The sequence below is a fragment of the Bos javanicus genome, chromosome 7, assembly GCF_032452875.1.
Source record: "Bos javanicus breed banteng chromosome 7, ARS-OSU_banteng_1.0, whole genome shotgun sequence".
Lineage (NCBI taxonomy): Eukaryota > Metazoa > Chordata > Mammalia > Artiodactyla > Bovidae > Bos > Bos javanicus.
This window is the reverse complement of record NC_083874.1, coordinates 51,521,279-51,537,422: the sequence shown is the minus strand read 5'-3', so window position 1 is coordinate 51,537,422 and position 16,144 is coordinate 51,521,279. Positions and strand designations below refer to the sequence as shown.

Here is a 16,144-nt window from a genome sequence, read left to right as displayed (position 1 = left end):
AATTTAAACATTCTGTGGCAGGGGACATATTCCTCTGTTATTAGCTATATTCTTTCCTTCTAAGTGGATAATTTTCCTTCTCTCAGATCATTGATCTTCCTAATGCTTACTTATGTTTCCTCTGCAGTCTAGTCAAAAGGTTTCTCTCAAACCTTAGTGAATTCTCTTAATAGAAGGAGAGTTTATACATTGTGTTTTGATACCTGAAATACTAATATTTTGTGCACCAATTTTCTCCCTTAAAATTAGCTGCACTTTAATTTTCATTCATGCAAATTTCACAATAATTATGTGCATTCCTGCTAATCACTTTGTCCTCTACAGAAACTGGACTGGTATTTAGCCCCAGAACACAGCATTGATGTTGTTCATGCTAGCTCTAGACCAGAAAATCCCTGTTGTATTGTTTCATGATTATATATCATAAGGAAGAAAATAATCATTGAAATAATGTATTTGAAAAAGGCCTTTAAACTGCTACTACTACTAAGTCGCTTCAGTCGTGTCCGACTCTATGTGACCCCATAGACGGCAGCCCAGCAGGCTCCCCGTCCCTGGGATTCTCCAGGCAAGAACACTGGAGTGGGTTGCCATTTCCTTCTCCAATGCATGAAAGGGAAAAGTGAAAGTGAAGTCGCTCAGAAGTGTCCAACCCTTAACGACCCCATGGACGGCAGCCCACCAGGCTCCTCCATCCATGGGAGTTTCCAGGCAAGAGTACTGGAGTGGGGTGCCATTTAAACTGCTAGCTATATATAAACATAAAGTAAAAAAGTAAATTTTTATTTATATATTAAACAGTGTTATCACTCAATTCATAGATTCACAAATTGAATCATTTATTCATCAACAAGTATTGACTAATCATATAGTATATAACGGATTCCATTGTATCATGCTGTAAATATTAAATATGCAAAATTATAAAAGGTGCAAATCTATTTTATTTGCGGTTAACATCATTATTTGAAGTAGAGTAACTTATAACCCAATTTCCCCCTTATTATCTGAAATGGTAAAACATTCCCTTCATTCCCTTCCCTAACTTCTGCATACCTCCTTCCCTTGTATCCATGATCTCTATGAGAAGTCACAAAGTAATACTGGAAAATTGCTAATCCAATTGCTCCCACTTCACTTAGAAAGTTTTGAAATACCAAGGGCCACTATAGATGAACTGAAGTATTTGAATAATTTAATCTTTCTTAGGTGCTGCTGCTGTTGCTGTGTGTGCTTGGTCATGTCCAATTGTTGCAAACTCATAGACTGTCAAGTCCTATAGACTACCTGCCAGGCTCTTCTGTCTATGGGGCTCTCCAGGCAAGAATACTGGAGTGGGTTGCCATTTCCTTCTCCAGGGGATCTTCCTGACCCAGGAATCGAACCCGGGTCTCCTGCATTGCAGGCAGACTCTTTACTGACTGAGCTACGAGGGAAGCCTTCTTAGGGGCATTACACCTTAACATGGTATTTTCTTATTTCAAAGTTTACTGGCTTCTAAAATAATAAGAAAATTAAATCCAAGTTGAATGGACTTTGAATGGGAAGTACACCTTGAACACACAAATGTTTCTGACATGGCAATTACGCATCTGTCTTCTTTGTGAAATGCATCAATAAGAACACATAATAAAAGATTGTCAAGTCCTATACCCAACTGTATCATCTTTCTGTCAGTACAAATAAGTGCTCTGAGACATGCTTATTATTTCTATATATTTACAAATACTGTGTGGAACTATTATCTATGTTTTGGAATACCATTATCAAAAAAGACTACTTTGTCAAAATGGTATTCATTGTAAAATATAGCCTAGGGAATATGTTGCATTTTATTAAATGGTATAGCATTCACAATCCAATTCACTGCCATCTCTACCACAAAACCTTCTCTAATTCCCTCTTCTCTGTCTAGATGTTCTCTCTCTCCCTTCTTTGAACATCTGTTATGATTTATTTTTACATGTTTTAGGTTATCATCATGTTTAAATCATGTATTTGTTATGGTTTGAGTAAATGTCTCATCATCCATGATATTAAGTTTGTATTACGCAAAGACTCTTCCATAATTTTCATTCTCACCTTAGGTATCAGAATGCCTTAAACATATCTTTTGCTCAAAATATGTTTTCTAATGAAAGGATATTTATTTCAAGTAATTCCTTAAATAAATTCATAAAAGGAATTATTCAAAGACATCCCAGGTTGTTTATTACCTGTTCCAGAAACTTTGGTGGTTTATTCTTTTCAATTTTAGAACTTTATACTGTATTACTTTAATTGTTCTTTAATAGGTTTGCATTTCTTACCCTGGTTTTTCAAAAATAAACTGTAACCTCCTTCAGGCCAAAAATGATCTCTTTTAACACCTGGATCTTCCCAGAATCCTTAGCACAAGGGATGCTGAGCCAGAGTGTTCAATTCAGTGGATTACATGCTACCAAAGACTCACATAAGAAACATTTTAGAAATACCTAGTAACCATCTCCTGGTCAAGGGAATCAAATTCCATAAAATATGCTTACCATGGCATTGACATTTGCGTGATCCCCTTTCCTATTCCGAATCTGGAGACAGGATATTGGCACATTCAGTTCTACCCCAGAGGCCAGATTTCTCAGGACAGCAGCACTGTATTCCCCATGCAACAGCAAACTGTTATTATCATAACCAAGTCCCAGGGAGGCCCAATAGAGATAAGTATGAGAAAGTCTTTCGACTGTAGTGACATCTATTGTGGCTGATGACATGCAAGGATTTGAAGCCACCTTGCTTCCATACCTCAGCTCCTCTGGAGAGTGACAGCAGCTCTGAGTGCAACAGCCTGCACTCTGCCTGAACTTGCTACACACAAAGAAAAGTAAACACCCCAGAAATAAAAAGGAAATACAGGCCAGGGCAATTGTTAAATACAGGTTCTGGGCAGAAAGGTGCCCTCCTGTTTCCCAGCCATCTTCAAAGTCTGGAAGGACCTGAGGGGCAGAGCTGCTCAACAGCACACCCAATGTGACAGAGGCAGAAAGTGATGGGTCTCCATGGTCCTGAACCACCACCACCACCTTCTGTTTAACTGCATCAGTGGGAAGAACTAAACGAGCAGTACGGAGCTCTCCCATGTTGGCTGAAATTCTGAAAAGGCTCGAGTCAGAAGCCTTAAAGATGTAGTAGGAAAGCCAAGCATTGGAGCCACTGTCTGCATCTTCTGCTACCACTTTTGTGATCAAGTGTCCTGTTCTGGCAGAGCGGGGCACGATTTCCACTGGGACAGAGCCATTTTTGGGCAAGGGAAACAAGATGACTGGAGCATTGTCGTTCCTATCCACCACAAACAAGTTCACAGTCACTGTTGCACTTCTGGGAGGAAAGCCACCATCCCGGGCTTCCACTTGGAAGTGAAACCCCCTGAGCCACTCAAAGTCAAAGGAAATTTTGGCAGTGATAGCCCCACTGGATGAATCTACTTCCACCAAGCTAGAGGCTGACTGTCCTTCAGAGATAATATCCAACAGCTCATAGAAGACAAGGCCATTCTTCCCCAGATCTGGGTCCTGGGCAAACACATGTCCTAGGGAGGCTCCAGGGGCATTGTTTTCAGCCACAAAAAGTTCCTGTTTCGATTTAGGAAAGCTTGGTGTGTTGTCATTCACATCAGCAACTGACACAGTCAGTGTCCTGCGAGTGCTAAGTGGAGGTGAGCCACCATCCGAGGCAGTGATCAGAACCTGGTATTCACCGACTTGCTCCCGGTCCAGCGGCCCATCAGTCACCAAGCTGTAGTAGTTGCCAAAGGAAGCCTTCAACTTAAAGGGGCCGCCACTGTACATGCTACAGGTGACTTTACCATTGGGACCAAGGTCTTCATCCCTTACATTAAGGAGAGCAATCACTGTGCCAGTGGCGGCGTCCTCGGAAACGGGACTGGAGAGAGTGAGAAGGTTCACCTCAGGGGCGTGATCGTTCACGTCAGTCACCTCCACCAGCAGTTTGGCGGTGCTGGCTAGACTGAAGGCACCTTCATCCCTTGCCTCAATGTATGCCTCCAACAGCGTTTCAGGAGGACCTAGTGAAGCAGCGACCCGCACTTCCCCATTTCTAGGGTGCACGTGAAAGTGGTGTCGCAGCTTGGCTTGGGTGCTATTGCTTAAGGAGTACCGGATTTCCCCATTGGAACCTTCATCCGGGTCCGAGGCTTGCACTCGGAATAACACAGTCCCATTGGGTGCAGTCTCTGGCACCTCGGTGCGGTATACTGAGCGCTCAAATACAGGTGCATTGTCGTTTGTGTCCACCACGACGATGGTGACTTGTACCTCACCGGAGCGAGCTGGCAGCCCGCCGTCCCGAGCGGTGAGCACTAGCCGGTGGGTGGCACGTTGCTCCCGATCCAACGCTTTCTCCAACACCAGCTCTGGGAATTCGCTGCCGTCGACCCGCGAACCCATGTCCAGGCGAAAGTGCCGGCTGGGGCTCAGGCTGTAGCTTAGCAACCCGTTGCTTCCCTCGTCGGCATCTTCGGCATTAGGGAGAGTAAAGCGGGCTCCGGGCATAAGGAACTCAGGAATATGGAATTGCACGTCGCCGGCAGGGAAGTGAGGCGAGTTGTCGTTGATGTCCAGGACGTGAACATGGACCTTGTGCAGCTCTAGCGGGTCCTCGAGCACAAGCTCATAGATCAGGACGCAGGTAGCTTTGGCCCCGCACAGCCGTTCGCGGTCCGCCGGCTGTCGGACCACCAAGTTTCCGCTGGCCAGATCAACCCCGAAGTAAGTCTCGCCGCGGCTGGAAAGGAAGCGAAAGTTCCGCAAGGACAGAGAGGCCGCTGACAGCCTCAAGTCCTGGGCAACACTGCCTACGGCTACGCCCCGTTCGGTCTCCTCCGACACTGAGTATTCGAGCTGTCCGGCTACAGAGCCGCAGGAAACCCACAAACATAGAACCGCCACCCTCAAGCCCACCATCCCCCTCCCTCTCGGCGTCCTCGCTCCACCAGCCGTGACCCGGGACCATGCTCCGGACTCCCGGAGAGTGCGAGCCGTGGTAAAAGGAAAAAACCGAAGGCCGGTCGGCCGCCGCTGCCCGCTGGAAGTGCAGACAGCCGACGTTCGCCTTCCGAATGCCGTAATTGCCCGGGACCGGCCGGCTGACAGCAAGGCTTGCTAGACTGGAGGTTCAGCAGCCGTCTGGGAAAGCGGAGCCTGCGGGAGCGGAGGAGCGCAGCGCCGCCTAGGGGTGCAGAGGCGAGGGAAACTGCCGGGCTCCGGAAAGAGCGGTCTCGGTTGCCCGCCCACTGGGAACTCGCCCCGCGCCCAGGCAGCGAGCGCAAGGCGGGGCAAAGAGATGCTCCGAGAAACTAACACACCTTCCCTTAAACTGCGTTTCCTAGGACAACGCCCTGACTGCCGCAGTCTTAACGTCTACAAACTCTACCTGAAGACGGCTTAAAACTGGGGCTGAGCTCGGCTGGGCGTCTCTCAGCGACTATTTTGAGAGCCGAGCATCGGATCCCGGGCGCTCGGACCCACTGACTCCCTACAGTGCCGGCAGAGGGAGGAATTCCGAGAGGAACCGCCGGGCCGACACCCTGGGAGGCGGGACCACGACCATGAACCACTACGCCTTCTAGGCTTAAGGAAACAGGAACCCCCAAACCAAGTGCTATGGTGCGTTCCGTGCTGGATTCTCAGCCTCTCCGCTGAGAGTTTAAGTCTCTCCTGCACTTTCTTATATCCCCGGAGACGCCAAGATTTCTATAGCGAGAACCAGTGAGGGGCATATGGGGATCATTCCCCGGCACTCTCGCTTTTCAAGGCACAAAACTAGGCGAGCGCAATTCCGGCTCAATGTTCCCTCTTTTTACCAAATCAGCAGCTTTTCTGTTTTCCCCAGGAGCCCCTAAGGGGAGTGCTCGGCAAGCTCTGGGCGAGGAAAGTGGTTAGAAGCTAGTCAATATCAAGCATCAGAAACTCAGAAAGATTGACAGCTCACCCCCAAACTGGACCTGGATGTACAAAATGAAGGGGGAAATACTGAGATACTCCCCAGAGCGTGACCAGGAAACTGTTCTTTAAATATGCTCTTATTCAGAAAACAGCACTGAATTGGTGTAAGAGCAGACCTGATGCCCGTCGGTTCCCCAGCTTTGTTTTTAGCCGGTCTTCGGCACGGAAATTGGGACAGTGATCTGTTCTATGAAAAACAGCTCTTGGCCACAATACTTCCAAATTCCACCTACAATAGCACCCTACAACCAGTGGCTTCTCCTGAGAGGGTGGAGAGCTGAAAAGGCTTAAACACTAAACACTAAATTCCTCACTCAAATCCTTCTTTTGATACAATTTCAGTATCCAAAGCCCCAAGAACCAAAATTTGAAAGACAAAAGTTGAATACAGATAAAGAAGTGAAGCTCTCAGGGCATTATATTTACTGGTCAGAAAACTGCCTAAACATATGGCTAATTACTGAAGCTGAGTACTGGATACATGGCGTTAATTGCACAATTCTCTCAACTTCACTGTATGCCTGAATATTTCTCTAATAATTTTTTTAACTGTCACTTAAAATGTAGGTGGGGCAGGCAGGGATAAACAGGCACCTCCAGCTTTCTGGTTTTAAGACTAAGTGGGATTGGTAACTTCACTATGCCACTAAACACCAATCACCTCCTCTGTCCATCACAAACCCACCCCTTATTTCTTCCAAGGAAGTAGGGCAGGCTGCCTCTTGTTGTTGTTTTAGTCACTAAGTGGTGTCAGACTCTTTGGGACCCCATGGACTATAACCTACCAGGGTCTTCTCTCCATAGGATTTCCAAGTCAAGAATATTGAATGGATTACCATTTCCTTCTCCAGGGGAATCTTGCCAACCCAGGGATTGAAACTGCCTCCCCTGCAGTAGCAGGTAGATTCTTTTACCATTGAGCTACCTATTTATTTTATTTATGAGCTGCCTATTTATTTAATGTATATTATAATTATAACAAAGCATAAATACTTCTATTATACTTCAGTTTTTAAAATAATTCTGCTTCAAAGCCTATCATAAAGTAATCATTGAAATGTGGCATGTCAAAAGTTAGTCCTCTGCTATCAAGGACTATAAAATGAAAAATAATATATATCACCCCTGCCCTTGGGTTTCCTTGGTGGCTCAGTGGTAAAGAATCCGCCTGCAATGCAGGAGCTGCAGGAGACACAGGTTCAATCCCTGGGGTCGGGAAGATCCCCTGGAGGAGGGCATGGCAATCCATTCCAGTAATCTTGCCTGGAGAATCTCGGACAGAGAAGCCTAACAGGCTACAGTCCATAGCGTCACAAAGAGTCAGACACAACTGAAGCAACAGCACGCACTCAATATTTATTGATATAAACTGTTTTGTGGGAAAGTAATATTTAGATATCTAAATATTTGGATATCCTGAAGATGAGAAAGTCTAAAAACTTTTTTCCTGTGTATAATATTACTGCTGCTGCTGCTGCTAAGTCACTTCAGTCGTGTCTGACTCTGTGCGACCTCATAGATGGCAGCCCACCAGGCGCCCCTGTCCCTGGGATTCTCCAGGCAAGAACACTGGGGTGGGTTGCCATTTCCTTCTCCAGTGCATGAAAGTGAAAAGTGAAAGTGAAGTCGCTCAGTAGTGTCCAACTCTTAGTGACCCCATGGACTGCAGCCTACCAAGCTCCTCCATCCATGGGATTTTCCAAGGCGAGAGTACTGGAGTGGGTTGCCATGTTAAAATCATGAATTAACTTCTCTATAGCAGAACCCTTCCTTTCTAATATTTCATTTTGCCAGTTCGTGGGATTTTCTATAGTGTCTCCTAATTCAAGTATTTTCAAGCTTTTAATTAGGTCCAAGTACAACTTTAAGAGGACTCTGTGCAAAAACATTGTTCTGATTTCTGCTTGGGTTCTATTGCAAAGACTATTACTATAAAGCTCTCCCACCAAACTTGGCTGTAATCTGTAAATTCAAGAGATTGCTAGTCATAATGCATGAGTTCATGTTAGAGATCCTGAAGCCAAACAAGAGAATGATCTGAATATCCACCAGAGTTTGTCAGTAAAATGTTATTGTACTTAAGATTTTCTTAGTAATTAAGATTATTCTTTTGGGAGTATATTCTGTACTTATGGGAAGTAAATTAAAAAACTGGACATCACAATCACATTAAAGCAATTTTCATCCCATAATATTGCTTCATGAAGGTTTCAAATCAAGCCTAACAGAGTGTGAATTGTTTGAGGGTAGAGATCTGTATCACTCAATTTTGTCTCTGAAATATCTAGCTAAGCTCCAGGCACATAAACTAAATGGCTCAACTACTCTCAGTACACAACAGCCTATGTCAATCATTGTTTCTTTTTTAACCTGAACACTTTACCAATAGCACATTACTATAGAACTTCTCAAGTTTGTACAAAGTTTTTCTCCATAACATAATATTATATAAAGTGTCTCAGACATTTTTTTCATGAATCTTCACTCTAATTAACTCTATGCTGTGTTTTCTTACTCCTTTTTATAACTATGATAATTTTTCTAGAATTACCTCTTTATAAAATCTTACTCTATTTCATCTTCAAAGTATAGTCCTCAGAACTTAAAGTCATGCTCCAGATTGGTCATAATATCCAAGAAGATGAGATCTTGCCTTTTCATTCTAAATACTCCATATCAAGTAAGGGTCTAAACTTGCATCTGGTTCCTTAACAGCCACATCACATAACTTTTTTATGATGGATTTAAAGCTAAAATTCATACGTGGTTTTTTCCTAGATGTTATTAAGCCACAGATCAAAAAATCCTAGACTTTTACATTTAATTTTTTAAAGTCAAATTGGCTGAATGTCATTGTATTAAGAGCTAGCCAGTCTGGTTCAATCACATATTTTACATATCAAATTTCATATTCCTACATATTTGGTAAGCAGTCACACCAGATCTTCCTTTGAGCTGATGAAAAAAATTTCATCACATGTGGCTGAAAAGGAAGGCTTGCAACCACTACTAATCACCCTATCTGACATCATTTTTATAGGAGTGCCTAACCTAAAATAAAGATCTGACAAAGGCACTATCAACATTCACCAAAAAAGAATCTACATAAATCTCACATTATATTATAGTTTCAAAACAAAGTATTTCCAGATCATAATTATTTATATATTTTTTTAATTTTGATAAAAATTTCACAGCTATCACCCCCCAAAATAGCCATCTTTATTTTAAACAATAAAAATATCAGAATTATTGCCATGAAAAATCATAAGCATAACAGCATGTAATAGCTATTATTCAATACTGACTTGGAAATTCTAGACAACACAAGATAAGGAAGTGTGTGTGCATATGTGTGTATGTTAGAGAGGAGGATAAAATATACTGTCACTAATAGATGATAAATTTTTAGGTAATAAAATTTTCTATTCATAAAGTCCCAGAGAATTAAAGAAAAATAAATAGAACTGAAACAGAGCTCAATGAGATGACTAAGTTATAAAACATAGTTTTCCTACATATCTGCAATAACTAGACAAAAAGAGGGATTTCAATCAATTATGGATAAATGAAAATGGATTTCTTCTCCATAAAACCTACCAAAAACAACAGAAGAATAGCCAACAAAAAGTAAAATTGTGTCTTTGATTAAACTCCTTTAAGCATTTGAACTTCAACAATAGTATATATGAAGAGAAGTTACCAAGTGCTAAGAAAATTGGACCAAGATGCCAGAAAATGCTGAGAGAGTATTCTTGCCATCTTGGGAAGAGCTGGTAGATTAGAGTTTTCCAAAGTAGTACTTCACAGTGAGATGTAAAACAAAAGATCCCTTATTTGAAACAAAAATATCTAAGTGCCTAAGTTAAATCAGGCAGGGCTTTTCCATAATCCTATTTGTCAGCACAAAATAGGAGAAAAAGCAGGAGTGAATGCACTAGTGAGCAGATGCACAATTATTTCAAGAGTGAACCTAAGTATGTGCTAAAATTAAGATAAAACTGTGGAGGACAAATTGCTCTGCAGCTGCCAGTTCTCATTATTGGGAGATATGTAAAAGCTAAGGTATACACAAACCCCTCTAACAAATGGTAAACAGGAAATGCTCACTTTAGTCCAGAGCACTACTGGCCCATACATCTACATTTCCACCTGAAGATAGCTGGTCCTAAAGGAACTCCTCTCAAAGATAAATACTAATCAAAAAAGAGCCAATGCAGGACCTATATAAATATTACAAGAAGGAATAAGAAATATGAAACATAACAGATAATAACACACAGATCTCTAAAGGTCTCTAGTTAAAAGATGCATGAAACAATTTTAAAGAGTCTCAGAGAATTAAGAACTCAGGGATACAGAATTTCAAAAAAAAAAATGAAAATGCCACAGAAGACCATGAAAACTGAGCTGATACAACTCATGAAATAAGTGGAAGAGAAATATAAAATCAGAAATAATAGAATATAATAGCAGAAATTAGAGCCACATTGGAAATAGTAAAAAAGTGAACAAGCTCTGCTTGGTATTAATACATAGTCAAGAACAATAAGAAACACTTGAGAAGGCTGAGAAAAGTACGTAGAAAGAACAAACTTCCAGTTTCACCTCCAACACGTAAAGAGCTTAGAATTTATCACTTTTTTTCTTGTAATAACAAGAAAAGCTGGACACACGACTTTTCCTGAACCCATCAGAGAACTGAGTTTACAAGGAAAACCTCTACTATAAAATCTGGAAAGAAAAAAGTGAAAATGAAGTCACTCAATTGTGTCCAACTCTTTGTGACCCCATAGACTGTAGCCTACCAGGCTCCTCTGTCCATGGGATATTCCAGGCAAGAGTACTGGAGTGGGGTGCCATTTCCTTCTCCAGAGGATCTTAGGGATCAAACCTGGGTCTCCCGCATTGTAGGCAGATGCTTTACTATCTGAGCCACCAGGGAAGTCACCAAAATCTGGAGAAATAAGCAAATGCAGAGAGTCAACCAAGATCTGTTTCCATGGAGCAGAAGCCTCTAGAGGCACAGCCTGGTAGGAACACCCTAATGGAAATTTTGACAAATTGCTGGAGGCTGAGTTGTGGACTATCTTAAGAGTCAGAAACTCATGGAGGTCACAGTTGAGGTGAAGGGGGAGCATGCCTACTTTTATGGACTTTACTTTCAGGAATCCCACTAGGTTCTCAAAGTGAACATCCAAGAAAAATCTCCTTGGCTCTGGCAGGGAGAGACGAATAGTACTCCTTCTGAGGTAGGCCCAGAAGCTTCTCCTTTCTTCTTTTAAAAAACCAATTGTATGTAACAATATATATAAACATATTTCTGGGCTTATAATATATAGAAATGAAACAAAATTGCCAATTATAGTACAAAGGAGGTAGATGGAAGAACAGCTGTAATGGATAAGGAAATTCCAATGCAGGGCAATAAATTAACAGAACCAGAAATGGGAAATGAGAAACACTATAAATATATAATTGCTTTCCTTTTTCCCTCAACATCTTTAAAAGACATAAAATTATATAATGTAATAATTGTTAACAATGTACTTACTGTTGGGCTTGTAATATACAGAGATGTGTGTTGCTTTCCTGTAGCTGCTGCAAAAAAGTTACCACACATTAGGTGGCTTAAAACAGTTTTTCTCATAGTTTTGGAGGGGAGAAATTCAAACTTAAGGTGTTGGCGAGGCTGCACCCCTTCTGGAAGCTCTAGCAGAGATTTCATTTCTTGCCGCATACAGCTTTTGATGGCTGTGTTCATGACTCCACTATGCTTCTATCTTCACATGGCCTTCCCTCTGTGTCTGTGTCCTCCCTTATTCTCTCTCTTATAAAAAAACACTTCTCTTTGGAATTAGTGCCCACCTGGGAAATTCAGGATAAACTCCTCATCCCAAGATCCTTAACTTAATTACATCTTCAAAGTCCTTTTTTTCCCCAATAGGTCACATTCACAGGTTCCAAGGGTTAGGAAGTGGACATACCTTTTTGGAGGCCACAATTCAACCCACTACAAGATGTAATACATATAATAATAGAACAAAGAAGAAGAAAGAAAAAGAGTTATATAGGAGTAATATCTTTATACCTTAATAGATTTAAGTTAATATAAATCTGAAGGAGATATTGATATTATAATGTATATAATAAACTCTAGAGAAACCACTGAGAAAATAACTCAAAAATACAGTTTAAAACCCATTAAAGGAATTAAAATGTTACATTTGAAAATATTCACTTAATAAAAATATTGGTAAAGGAGGAATATAAAAACAAAGAAGAATTAAGACATAAAGAAACCAAAAGTAAAATGGCAGACAAGAGGCAATTGCAGAGCAGTTTGCCTATATGCACCCCTCTTGTGCCATGGTAGAAAGACTTTTTTCCTTCCCCATTAAAAATAGATACAACAGGCACAGTGGAAAAGAATCCACCTGTCAATGCAGGGGACAAGGGTTTGATTCCTGGTCTGGGAAAATTCCACATGCCCCAGCACCACAACTACTGAGCCTTCACTCTAAAGCCCATGAGCTGCAACTACTGAGCCTGTGTGCTATGACTACTGAAGCCTGCAGTGCCCTAGAGCCTGCATACTGCAACTACTGAACCCTCATGCTGCAAGCAATGAAGCCCACATGCCTAGAGCCCATCAAGCTCCTCTGTCCATGGAATTCTCCAGGCAGGGATACTGAAATGGATTGCCATTCTCTTCTCCAGGGGATCTTCCTGACCCAGGGATTGAACTCATGTCTCCTACATCACAGGGGGATTTTTTACTGTCTGAGCTATCAGGGCAGTCCTACTATATGTAAAACATGGAATTCCCTGGTAGTCCTATGGTTGGGACTCTGTGCTTTCACTGCCAAGGACCTGAGTTTGATCCCTGGTTGGGGAACTATGATTCCACAAGCCACAGTGTGGAAAAAAATAATAATAAATAAAATAAAATAGATAAACAACAAGGATTTACTGTAACAATTTTTACACAGGAAACAATTGTCTATAATGAAAACTAATCTGAAAAATTATATGTATATATATACACACACACATACATACACATTATGTGGGCTTCCCAGATGGTGCTAGTGGTAAAGAATATGCCTGTCAATGCAGGAGACAAAAGAGATGCGGATTCGATCTCTGGGTCAGGAAGATCCTCTGGAGGAGGGCACGCCAACTGACTCCAGTATTCGTGCCTGGAGAATCTCCATGGACAGAGGAGCCTAGCAGGCTAGATTCTAGTTCAGTTCAGTTGCTCAGTTGAGTCTGACTCTCTGCAACCCCATGGACTGCAGAACACCAGGCTTCCCTGTTCATCACGAACTCACGGAGCTTGCTCGAACTCATGTCTATTGAGTCGGTGATGCCATCCAACCATCTCATCCTCTGTTGTCCCCTTCTCCTCCTGGATTCAATCTTTCCCAGCATCAGGATCTTTTCCAATGAGTCCGCTCTTCGCATCAGGTGGCCAAAGTATTCAGGTGGCCAAAGTATTCAGCTTCAGCATCAGTCCTTCCAATGAATATTCAGGACTGATTTCTTTAGGATGGCCTAGTTGGATCTCCTTGCAGTCCAAGGGATCCTAAGAGCCTTCTCCAACACCACAGTTCAAAAGCATCAATTCTTCAGCGTTCAGCTTTCTTTAAAGTCCAACACTCACATCCATACATGACTACTGGAAAAACCATAGCTTAGACTAGACGGACCTTTGTTGGCAGGGTAATGTCTCTGCTTTTTAATATGCTAAGATGGTCATAGCTTTTCTTCCAAGGAGCAAGCATCTTTTACTTTCATGGCTGCAGTCACCATCTGCAGTGATTTTGGAGCCCCCCCACAAAAAAATTCTCTCACTCTTTCCATTGTTTCCCCATCTATTTGCCATGAAGTGATGGGACTGGATGCCATGATCTTAGTTTTCCGAATTCGAGTTTTAAGCCAACTTTTTCACTCTCCTCTTTCACTTTCATCAAGAGGCTCTTCAGTTCTTCTTCACTTTCTGCCATAAGGATAGTGTCATCTGCATATCTGAGGTTATTGATATTTCTCCTGGCAATCTTGTTCCAGCTTGTGCTTCATCCAGCCCAGCATTTCACATGATGTTCTCTGCATGTAAGTTAAATAAACAAGGTGACAATATACAGCCTTGACGTACTTCTTTCCCAATTTGGAACTAGTCTGTTGTTCCATGCCCACTTCTAACTGTTGCTTCTTGACCTGCAGACAGATTTCTCAGGAGGCAGGTAAGGTGGTCTGGTATTCCCATTTCTTTAAGAATTTTCCACAGTTTATTGTGATCCACACAGTCTAAGGCTCTGGTGTAGTCAATAAAGAAGAAATAGATGTTTTTCTGGAACTCTCTTGCTTTTTTGATGATCCAGTGGATGTTGGCAATCTGATCTCTGGTTCCTCTGCCTTTGCTAAATCCAGCTTGAACATCTAGAAGTTCATGGTTCACATACTGTTGAAGCCTGCCTTGGAGAATTTTGAGCAGTACTTTGCTAGCATGTGAGATGAGTGCAATTGTGCATTGCCTTTCTTTGGGATTGGAATGAAAACTGACCTTTTCCAGTCCTGTGGCCACTGCTGAGTTTTCCAAATTTGCTGGCATGTTGAGTGCAGCACTTTCACAGCATCATCTTTTAGAATTTGAAATAGCTCAATTGGAATTCCATCACCTCCACTAGCTTTGTTCATAGTGATACTTCTTAAGGCCCACTTGACTTCACATTCCAGGATGTCTGGCTCTAGGTGAGTGATCACACCATCGTGGTTATCTGGGTCATAAAGATCTTTTTTGTATAGTTCTTCTATGTATTCTTGGCACCTCTTCTTAATATCTTCTACTTCTGTTAGGTCTATACCATTTCTTCCTTTATTGAGCCCATCTTTGCATGAAATTTTCCCTTGGTATCTCTAATTTTCTTGAAGGGATCTCTAGTCTTTCCCATTCTATTGTTTTCCTCTATTTTTTGCATTGATCACTGAGGAAGGCTTTCTTATCTCTCCATGCTATTCTTTGTAAATCTGCATTCAAATGGGTATATCTTTCTTTTTCTCCTTTGCCTTTCACTTCTCTTCTTTTCTCAGTTATTTGTAAGGCCTCCCCAGACAGCCATTTTGCCTTTTTGCATTTCTTTTTCTTGGGGATGGTCTCGATCACTGCTTCCTTTACAATGTCATGAACCTCCATCCATAGTTCTTCAGGCACGCTGTCTATCACATCTAATCCCTGGAATCTATTTGTCACTCTCATTATATAATCGTTAAGGGATTTGAGTTACGTCATACCTGAATGGTCTAAGGGTTTTCCCTACTTTCTTCAATTTAAGTCTGAATTACTGAAATAAGGAGTTCATGATCTATGCCACAGTCATCTCCTGGCCTTGTTTTTGCTGACTGTATAGAGCTTCTTCATCTTCAGCTGCAAAGAATATAATCAATCTGATTTCAGTATTGACCATCTGGTGATGTCCATGTGGAGAGTCTTCTCTTGATTTGTTGGAAGAGGGTGTTTGCTATAACCAGTGCATTCTCTTGGAAAAACTGTTAGCCTTTGCCCTGCTTCATTTTGTACACCAAGGCCAAATTTGCCTGTTACTTCAGGTATCTCTTGACTTCCTACTCTTGCATTTCAGTCCCTTCATTGCAGATGAAGAGGACATCTTTTTTGTGTGCTAGTTCCAGAACATCTTGTAGGTCTTCACAGAACCTTCAACTTCAGCTTCTTCAGCATTACTGGTTGTGGCATAGACTTGGATTACTGTGATATTGAATGGTTTTCCTTGGAAACAAGCAGGGATCATTCTGTCATTTTTGAGACTGCACCCAAGTAATACATTTCCGACTCTTTTGTTGACTATGAGGGTTATTCCATTTCTTCTAAGGGATCCTTGCCCACAGTAGTAGATATAATGGTCATCTGAGTTAAATTCGCCCATTTCAGTCCAATTTAGTTCAGTTCAGTTCAGTTCAGTTCAGTCATTCACTCATGTCTGACTCTTTGTGACCCCATGAACAACAGCACACCAGGCCACCCTGTCCATCACCAACTCCCGGAGTTTACCCAAACTCATGTCCATTGAGTCGGTGATGCCATCTAACCATCTCATCCTCTGTCTTCCCCTTCTCCTCCTGCCTTC

At 41.9% G+C, this 16,144-nt stretch overlaps 2 protein-coding genes across 10 annotated transcripts in view; both read right to left on the bottom strand.

Annotated features, from left to right (window-relative positions):
- The window catches only part of LOC133251350 (protocadherin alpha-C2), a 208,809-nt gene that overhangs the window by 88,916 nt on the left and 103,749 nt on the right, over window positions 1–16,144 (bottom strand). The window contains exon 1 of one of the 9 annotated variants that reach the window (XM_061423695.1): window positions 2,526–6,236. The exons of 7 other annotated variants lie outside the window; for them this stretch is intronic. In XM_061423695.1, coding sequence (XP_061279679.1) covers window positions 2,526–4,958 — 2,433 coding nt within the window. In that variant the 5' untranslated portion in view covers window positions 4,959–6,236. Of the gene's footprint in view, window positions 1–2,525; window positions 6,237–16,144 lie in introns of those variants that run through there. One more of the 9 variants, XM_061423686.1, reaches the window with a different exon arrangement.
- LOC133251351 (protocadherin alpha-10-like) overlaps window positions 1–16,144 on the bottom strand; it is a 119,679-nt gene that overhangs the window by 55,234 nt on the left and 48,301 nt on the right.